The sequence below is a fragment of the Apium graveolens genome, chromosome 10 (genome assembly GCF_009905375.1).
Source record: "Apium graveolens cultivar Ventura chromosome 10, ASM990537v1, whole genome shotgun sequence".
Taxonomy (NCBI): Eukaryota; Viridiplantae; Streptophyta; class Magnoliopsida; order Apiales; family Apiaceae; genus Apium; species Apium graveolens.
In genome coordinates this window covers 105,500,665-105,507,767 of record NC_133656.1, presented here as the reverse complement: position 1 = coordinate 105,507,767, position 7,103 = coordinate 105,500,665, and the positions used below count along the sequence as shown (strand labels likewise).

The window sequence follows — 7,103 nt, the reverse complement described above, 5'->3', positions numbered from 1 at the left end:
CCAAATATTAAAAAATGATCCAAAGTATTACGAAAAAAGAAAATAATCAGATAAATGACATATCTCAATCCTTCCATTACATTTCAAGGTTTAGTTGTTTGAAAAGCTCTTCGAACAATTCTTATTCTCATTCATCCCATCTTCTTCCACTTCCGGAAAAACCAATGAAGAAATGCTTCAAAAAAGAAAAGAGAATAAACCTTATTCTATATTCTACATATATATATATCATCAAAGCTAAACACACACATTAGTTCACTTTGAAATTCAAATTAAGGGGGGGGAACTGATTATACGACTATTAAAATTGTAATTAAGTACATGTGTCAAACATCAGCTTAATTTGAAATTCAAATTAAGGGGGGGAAAATAAGTAGAAGGTAACTAATACTTACCTCCGTTTATCATATGGAGCCAACACGTAAGCAGCGGCGGAACAATAGTTGGAGCAAGTTTGCTTGATGTCAGCGTCCAGCTCCTTAGTGGAGTATTACTCTAACTAATACTTCGGACAAACCACTTGTAGCTGATTAAATAATCCCTAAAATTGGACAACTTGCAACGCAGTTTGGTTGTCTGAATGATGAGCTGTAAAACTTACAGAAGAATCATGTTAAATTGTGTATGTATTAGTATGTATGTATTAGGTATTGTAGAAGTATGATACGTATTTAGTAAAAAACAGTGGCAAAAGACTGTAATTAAGACAAAGTTGTGGAGGGTTTTGCAGACATTTCAGCCTTCTTTTGCCTTCAGGCTTTATACTTTTAAGTTGATTCTTAGTTTTAGATAAGATTCCCATTGAAGAAGAAAAAGGACCCATAGTAATTCAGTATAACCAAATGCAAGTTCTATCATGCTCGATTATACGTTACTGTATTACACCAGTATTATGCACAGCGTAGCAACACTACTAGAAAAAAGACCTTAGACATCGGTTAAAAAGCGATGTCTATGTAAAAAATGTATGATGTCTTCGCGACTGATGTTAAATATATTTTCTCATAGACATCGGTTAAAAACCGATGTCTATGTAATATTACACATCGTTTCTGGAAAATTTCTGATGTCTAATTAACATTCTTGTTATATAATTGTGTAATGTCAAGTTCATAAATGTAATATTAGGACGATTAGGCCTATTTAAAACTATAACACACAAGCAATATTTATAAATTAACATCGATTAAAAATAAAAAACCGATGACTTTAACCTATTAGACATCGATTATTTTTAAAGAACCGATGTTAATTTGAACAATAGACATCGATTTTTTTATAAATAACCGATGTCAATTTGAACAATAGACATTGATTGTTTTTTAAATAACTGATGTTAATATCATAAATAGACATCGGGTGTTTATTTTTGAATCGATGTTATTACCTTGTTTATATGTGCTAATATCCCTGTATTAACATCGAATATTAGACAATGCATTAACCACAATACTGAAAAAATTTAATTCTCAAAACTCAATTAATACATATATATTATTACTCAATTGAATTCAAGATCAACAAATTCTCAATGTGTATAACTAATCTCAAATATGTCTATAATTCTAAACAAACTATTCTATAATTCAAGATCATCTTCTATATGTGTTCAATATCTTCTATAGAAGATCGTCTAGAGACCCAGCTACCCTGCAGCAGACCTGTGTTCAGCAGCAAAGTACATGTTTCTGTTGAAATCAACATCAAGACTATACAAGAAGCTGACATAATTCTGACCACTCCTGAGGTTAATGTAAATAAATTTATGCAAAAATATTCCCAGTTTCTAACTAATAATTTGAATATTGGACATCGGCTAAATCGCGGTATCTCGTTTTTCAGAAGTTTGATGCAGTAACTCAGTATCGCATAAAAGATGGTGGTCTCAGTTTCTTCGGTGATATAGCACCGGTACTCATTGATGAAGTTCATCTACTGAATGATCCCCGTGGAGCAGCTTTAGAGGCAATTGTCAGCAGATTGAAAATGATTTCTTGTAATCCTGAAATGAAATCTAGTGTGTTAGCGCATGTCCGTTTTCTTTCTGTTTCTACCACTATTCCAAATATTGAGGATGTTGGTAAAGTACAGTTCTGTGACATTGGTATTCATTTATCCATTTTCATTTGAACAGAAACATGTACTTAGCATGTAAGAAATTCAGATACAAACAAAAAATTAAATTATACCAGAGTTTAGCTTGGTCTACTCACCGTTGCACGCATTTGGTTAAGACCTCCATTCTATGAAATCATCAAATAACCATTGTTCTTATACACCACTGTATTAGTGGCATCACATGGAATCAGAATGAAATCATCCAAATCGAACTCCAAAGTATATTTCATCTAAGTTAAAATTAAAAGAAAATAAATAAACCAAATCATATAAAGTAGTGGAAAAAGTTCAAGGTAAGACCAGAAAATCCTCGAGACATTCAAATTAGGTAGCAACAAACGATATTAGGAAAGATTCTACATATCACAAGCAACTGAAAAACTATAATATTATATCAACAAAGCTCATTACTCTGTAACTCTTGACTGAATTCATGCCTTATTACTCAAACTTCTGTTGCAACCCCGAGCATCTTTGAATAAACTTTAATTTAGTTGTACTGCCATCTATATTATATATAGTTGAAAACAACAAAGATAAATAAAACAAGCACTAAAATAAAAAACTACACATCGCTAAAAAACCAGATATTGAAATTGCCATCCTCATGCAACAGTCATAATAAATTACTACGAGCAAAATTTCAAAGATCATCATCACTTAAACAATTAGAGTCATATAAACCTAACAAGTACAAGAAAATGAAAACAACCTGCAATTTCATCCACCCGAAAAAGTCCCTCACTTGTCTCCACCGCTTCTGTTCCTTCAAAACAGTACACATTTCCCTGAAACTCAAAACACTAACAAACCCTCCCATCACAAGTAGCAACTTTATGAGCTTCTTCTTGAACAGAAATTGCAGCTTCCGAAGGGATAGGCAATGACATGACAGAACATAATAGTTTGACCTTTGGCTGTAATATAAATTTGAAGGTAAAAATTAGTGTTTGACTTAGACATTGATTTGATACAGGCAGGGATAACCAATGAACAAACTACAATAGTATGCACCTTAAACCATATTCGCTTATTCTTATTTTTCTATCCCACTTCCTGGAATGAACCATCGGCACTACACCAAAAGTGTGGTTGTCCTTCACATTGGATTCCTGCCCACTACAAGTTTAAGTGTTTAACAGAATGGTCAGATAATACACAATGTGAAAAGCTACATCAGCAACAATATAAAATTAATAAAACAAAGACAAGATATATCTATTTACATTCAGAATACAAACCTGCATCACCCAGAGTTCTGGTTTAGTTATCTCCCGATTGTTGACCAAGATCTTTGTGTTTCCATTGCTCGCATTTTGCATGATGGGATGGCCAATAACCAGGTGAGGACAGAGGCACTGCTATTTCCATTCACACTTAATGCACAACATCAAAGGTACAAACATACAATAAATAAAAGTGAAACAAGGAAAAAATAAAGCAGGTGCATCGACATTCAAAGCGCGAGAGGAAGAATCCTACATTGTAGTGATAAAAATGCCTATCAGCATTGGTCACATTCACTTTAAAGTGATTACTAAGAAGAAGAATCCTACACTGTAGTGATAAAAATGCCCATCAATATTAGATCTTCCATTACCTTACTTAAATCTTCCTCCTCAAAATGATCACTTTCTTCTTGCAAAAGTATTCCAACTTCATTACCATCTCCTCCTTTTAGTTCCTCTAATCCATATTTCGATAGAGAAACAGAACAATCTGAGTCCTCTCCATCCTCCCCTTCAATCAAACTATAACCTCCATCAGGGTTTAGGGGTTGAAATCTCATCTAAGTCGTGCCACCCTGATTTTCCAAACAACAGGAAAGATCAGTAAACACATGAATCAGGATGCCTCACTTCTCCAGCAAGCATAATAACAGGGCATAATAACAGTTGATACTGTAAAATCATCTTGAAAGAACAATTTGCAGAAAAAATAACTTACTCATAGCCACTATATATATATATATATATCTTGAAACATTGTACCATAACAAAATCCTTTAAACTAATACTTATGTAGTTTTACATGAACACAATTAAGAAAAAGAGGTCAGCATATATATAGAGTTGTTGTAACTGTACACTGCCTGTAAATTTAGTCTATCCCAGTCATATGAGCAACTTCTTGTGCCTGACTTGTAGTAAAAAAAACCTTATACAGTTTAGTACCAAAAGTGAACAGCGTCTACAAATAAACTCAAAATAACTATAGTTACTAAAGCCATTGAAACAATCGGATTTTATACCATAAACAGAAAACGATGAAACTCACAATTATAGTGAAACTACTATCTCATACACAAATTAAACAAATCAAATTCAACAAAAGAAGCACAGAACTCCTCACCGAAGCAACACTAACACCACTCTCTTTCTCCTTCACTTTCTCGTAAATGTCATCCACAAGCTTTGAAAGCTCCAATTTGAGATGGGTATTGATGTTTCATAACCTGTTAAAAACACCAATAAAAAGTAAGAACACAGAAAACCCAATCTTGATAAAGAAAAAAAACCCAATTATACAAACTAATCCAAGCCGGGTCGAGAAATTAAGGTTTCTTATAGCAGGAGTTTGATTAATTGAAGATCTATAATTTGGTGTTTAATTCGAACCCTAATTACTTGCAATGTGAGATGGTCATATAAATTAGGGTTTTAATTATGAAAATATGGTTAGAGATAGAGAGATGAGAAAGAACGAGAAAGAGAGAGAGAGCGAGAAAGATAGAGAGAGAGAGAGAGAGATGAAAGAGAATGAAAGAGAGATATGGGGAGGAAGAAAGCTGAGAGGAGAGAGATACTAGAGAGACGGGTTCATTTTTTGGTTAATGGGGGAATAATTGAGAAATAAAAGGGGGAAAATTTTTCACATTTTTTTTTAATTTTTTTTAGTTAACCATTGACAACGGTCGTAAACTCAAACCGATGTCTATAAAACAAAGACATCGGTTACATAAAAAACCGATGTCTAACTAACATTTTTCATTTTTAAAAAATAACTATAGACAACGGTTATTTTGTGGACCGATGTCTAAAATAAGCAGTAACATCGGTTTTAAAATAATCGATATCTAAATATAACTTTAACATCGGTCGTCTCATCAACCGATATCTAAGGACCGATATCTATTGACAGAATTCTAGTAGTGCAACAAGACGTATTTGATAAGATTCGGCATATAACATCTCCAATTTGCGAATACTCTCGTTTAAATTGATCAAATTTGTAACACTGCTTAACCCATATGAAGTTAAATCATAGCATGAATATGTTGTAATATGTATTGATGAAAGCGGATCAAACAATAAAAAATAATAAATATAATTTAATAAAACGAGAGTTCTGGCATGGAAATTAACTCTACACATTGGAAACAACATTAAAAATTACACACAGCTACTAGATGAAACTCCAGAATAAACTATGGGAAACCACCCATATATTTGCTTAAAAAAAGAAAGAAAAAACGTGCCGTTGAGCAACAAACAAAAGATCTTAGCCAAAACTGGGAGATGAGCGCCCATTAGCTGGATGGCACTCCCTCCGCATACCCCTTCTATATATTTACACAACTTCACTCCTTCCAACACCAAACCACTCCAAAAAAACACAAAAAAATATGGCTTCATTTTACCCACTCCTCTTCCTTTTCCTCTTCATAGCTCTCTCTGCTGCTTCCTCTATTCTCACTGTTGTCAACAACTGCCCATTCCCTGTTTGGCCAGCTATCCAACCCAACTCCGGCCACATCCTCCTCCAAGGCGGAGGCTTCTTCCTCCCTGCCCTCTCCCACCGCTCTTTCCCTGCACCCACAGCTCATTGGTCTGGCCGTTTGTGGGCTCGTACTCACTGCTACACTCACGGCAGCCACTTTTCCTGTGCCACCGGTGACTGCGGCACAGGAAAAGTGGAATGCAGTGGCCGTGGCGGGGCTCCACCTGCCACTTTGGCCCAGTTCTCGCTCCATCACGGCCATAACGACCTGTTCTCGTATGCGGTCAGTCTAGTTGACGGGTACAATGTTCCGATGACAGTTACACCCCATGAGGGGCACGGAGTTTGCCCCGTAGTGGGTTGTAAACCGGATCTTTTACCCACGTGTCCCTCGCCCTTACAAGTGAAGGGGTCTTCGGGACACGTGATTGGATGTAAAAGTGCGTGTGAGGCGTTTGGGAAAGACGAGTTCTGTTGTAGGAATCACTACAATAGTCCACAAACATGTAAGCCAACAAGCTACTCTCAGTATTTCAAGAAGGCATGTCCGTCCACATTTACATATGCGCATGACAGTCCTTCGCTTATGCATGACTGCTCTTCTCCACATGAGCTCAAAGTCATCTTCTGTCACTAAATGTTACTGATGAGTGCTATCCTAGTGAAGATTAGTTTAGACTAATTAAGCTGGTTTCCGGCGAATGTTTGTGTGTTGATGTTCTAATTAATGATGTTATGCTAAGTCTGTGGGAATGCGACCTGATAAGATGATATGATATCTTTTTATGCATTTCCTGCATATGTGTGTTATGTTTAAACACTTCTAATTGTATTAGTTTTTGACCGTTGCTATCACCGTTTTACACGCAATTACGGTGATTAAGTAAAGAACATTCCAAATAAGGTTTATTTGCGAAATGCGATTATTAACCAAAGAACATTCAGATTTATTGGACCGATAAGATCTTAGTCAGCAAGTTGATTAGTAATTCACCTAATCCTAGTTTTGTTTGTAATAACAAAAAGTTGACAATATTTTTAACAAATTGATGTCTTTGTTAATTGCCAAAATTGAGCTAAATTACTATGTTTAGCTCCTAAAGTTAATAATGCAAAAAGCAATATGGAGACGGGGATTTATGTGGATTTTACAACTCTAGCTAGAGTTTGCAAATTGAAAAATGAATTTGAGTGGTGTCCAGAGAGCGCACAGTGTTTTATGTGTTAATTTTTGTGTAAAACAGAGAGACACTGGTGGGGAGTCG

The 7,103-nt window shown here is 35.1% G+C and overlaps 2 protein-coding genes across 4 annotated transcripts; one reads left to right on the top strand and one right to left on the bottom strand.

The window, feature by feature from the left end:
- Positions 1-1,476: 1,476 nt before the first annotated feature.
- LOC141693532 (extra-large guanine nucleotide-binding protein 1-like) lies at positions 1,477-4,777 on the bottom strand. Of its 3 annotated transcripts, XM_074498671.1 has the most exons (7): positions 4,471-4,777; positions 3,719-3,922; positions 3,360-3,476; positions 3,133-3,237; positions 2,831-3,035; positions 2,214-2,348; positions 1,477-2,002 (listed from the first exon to the last, which is right to left on the bottom strand). In XM_074498671.1, the coding sequence occupies exons 2-4, from the start codon at positions 3,905-3,907 to the stop codon at positions 3,163-3,165; spliced, it is 381 nt and encodes a 126-aa protein (XP_074354772.1). In that variant the 5' UTR covers positions 3,908-3,922; positions 4,471-4,777; the 3' UTR covers positions 1,477-2,002; positions 2,214-2,348; positions 2,831-3,035; positions 3,133-3,162. The 3 variants fall into 3 exon arrangements, 2 of the variants coding, with proteins under 2 accessions (XP_074354772.1, XP_074354771.1); XR_012563139.1 differs by lacking the exon at positions 2,214-2,348 and having other exon boundaries at positions 3,360-3,494; XM_074498670.1 differs by lacking the exon at positions 2,214-2,348.
- Positions 4,778-5,694: 917 nt separating this feature from the next.
- LOC141693531 (osmotin-like protein) lies at positions 5,695-6,637 on the top strand. Its single transcript, XM_074498669.1, has one exon. It carries the CDS (start codon positions 5,744-5,746, stop codon positions 6,473-6,475), a length of 732 nt encoding a protein of 243 aa, XP_074354770.1. The 5' UTR covers positions 5,695-5,743; the 3' UTR covers positions 6,476-6,637.
- Positions 6,638-7,103: the final 466 nt, after the last annotated feature.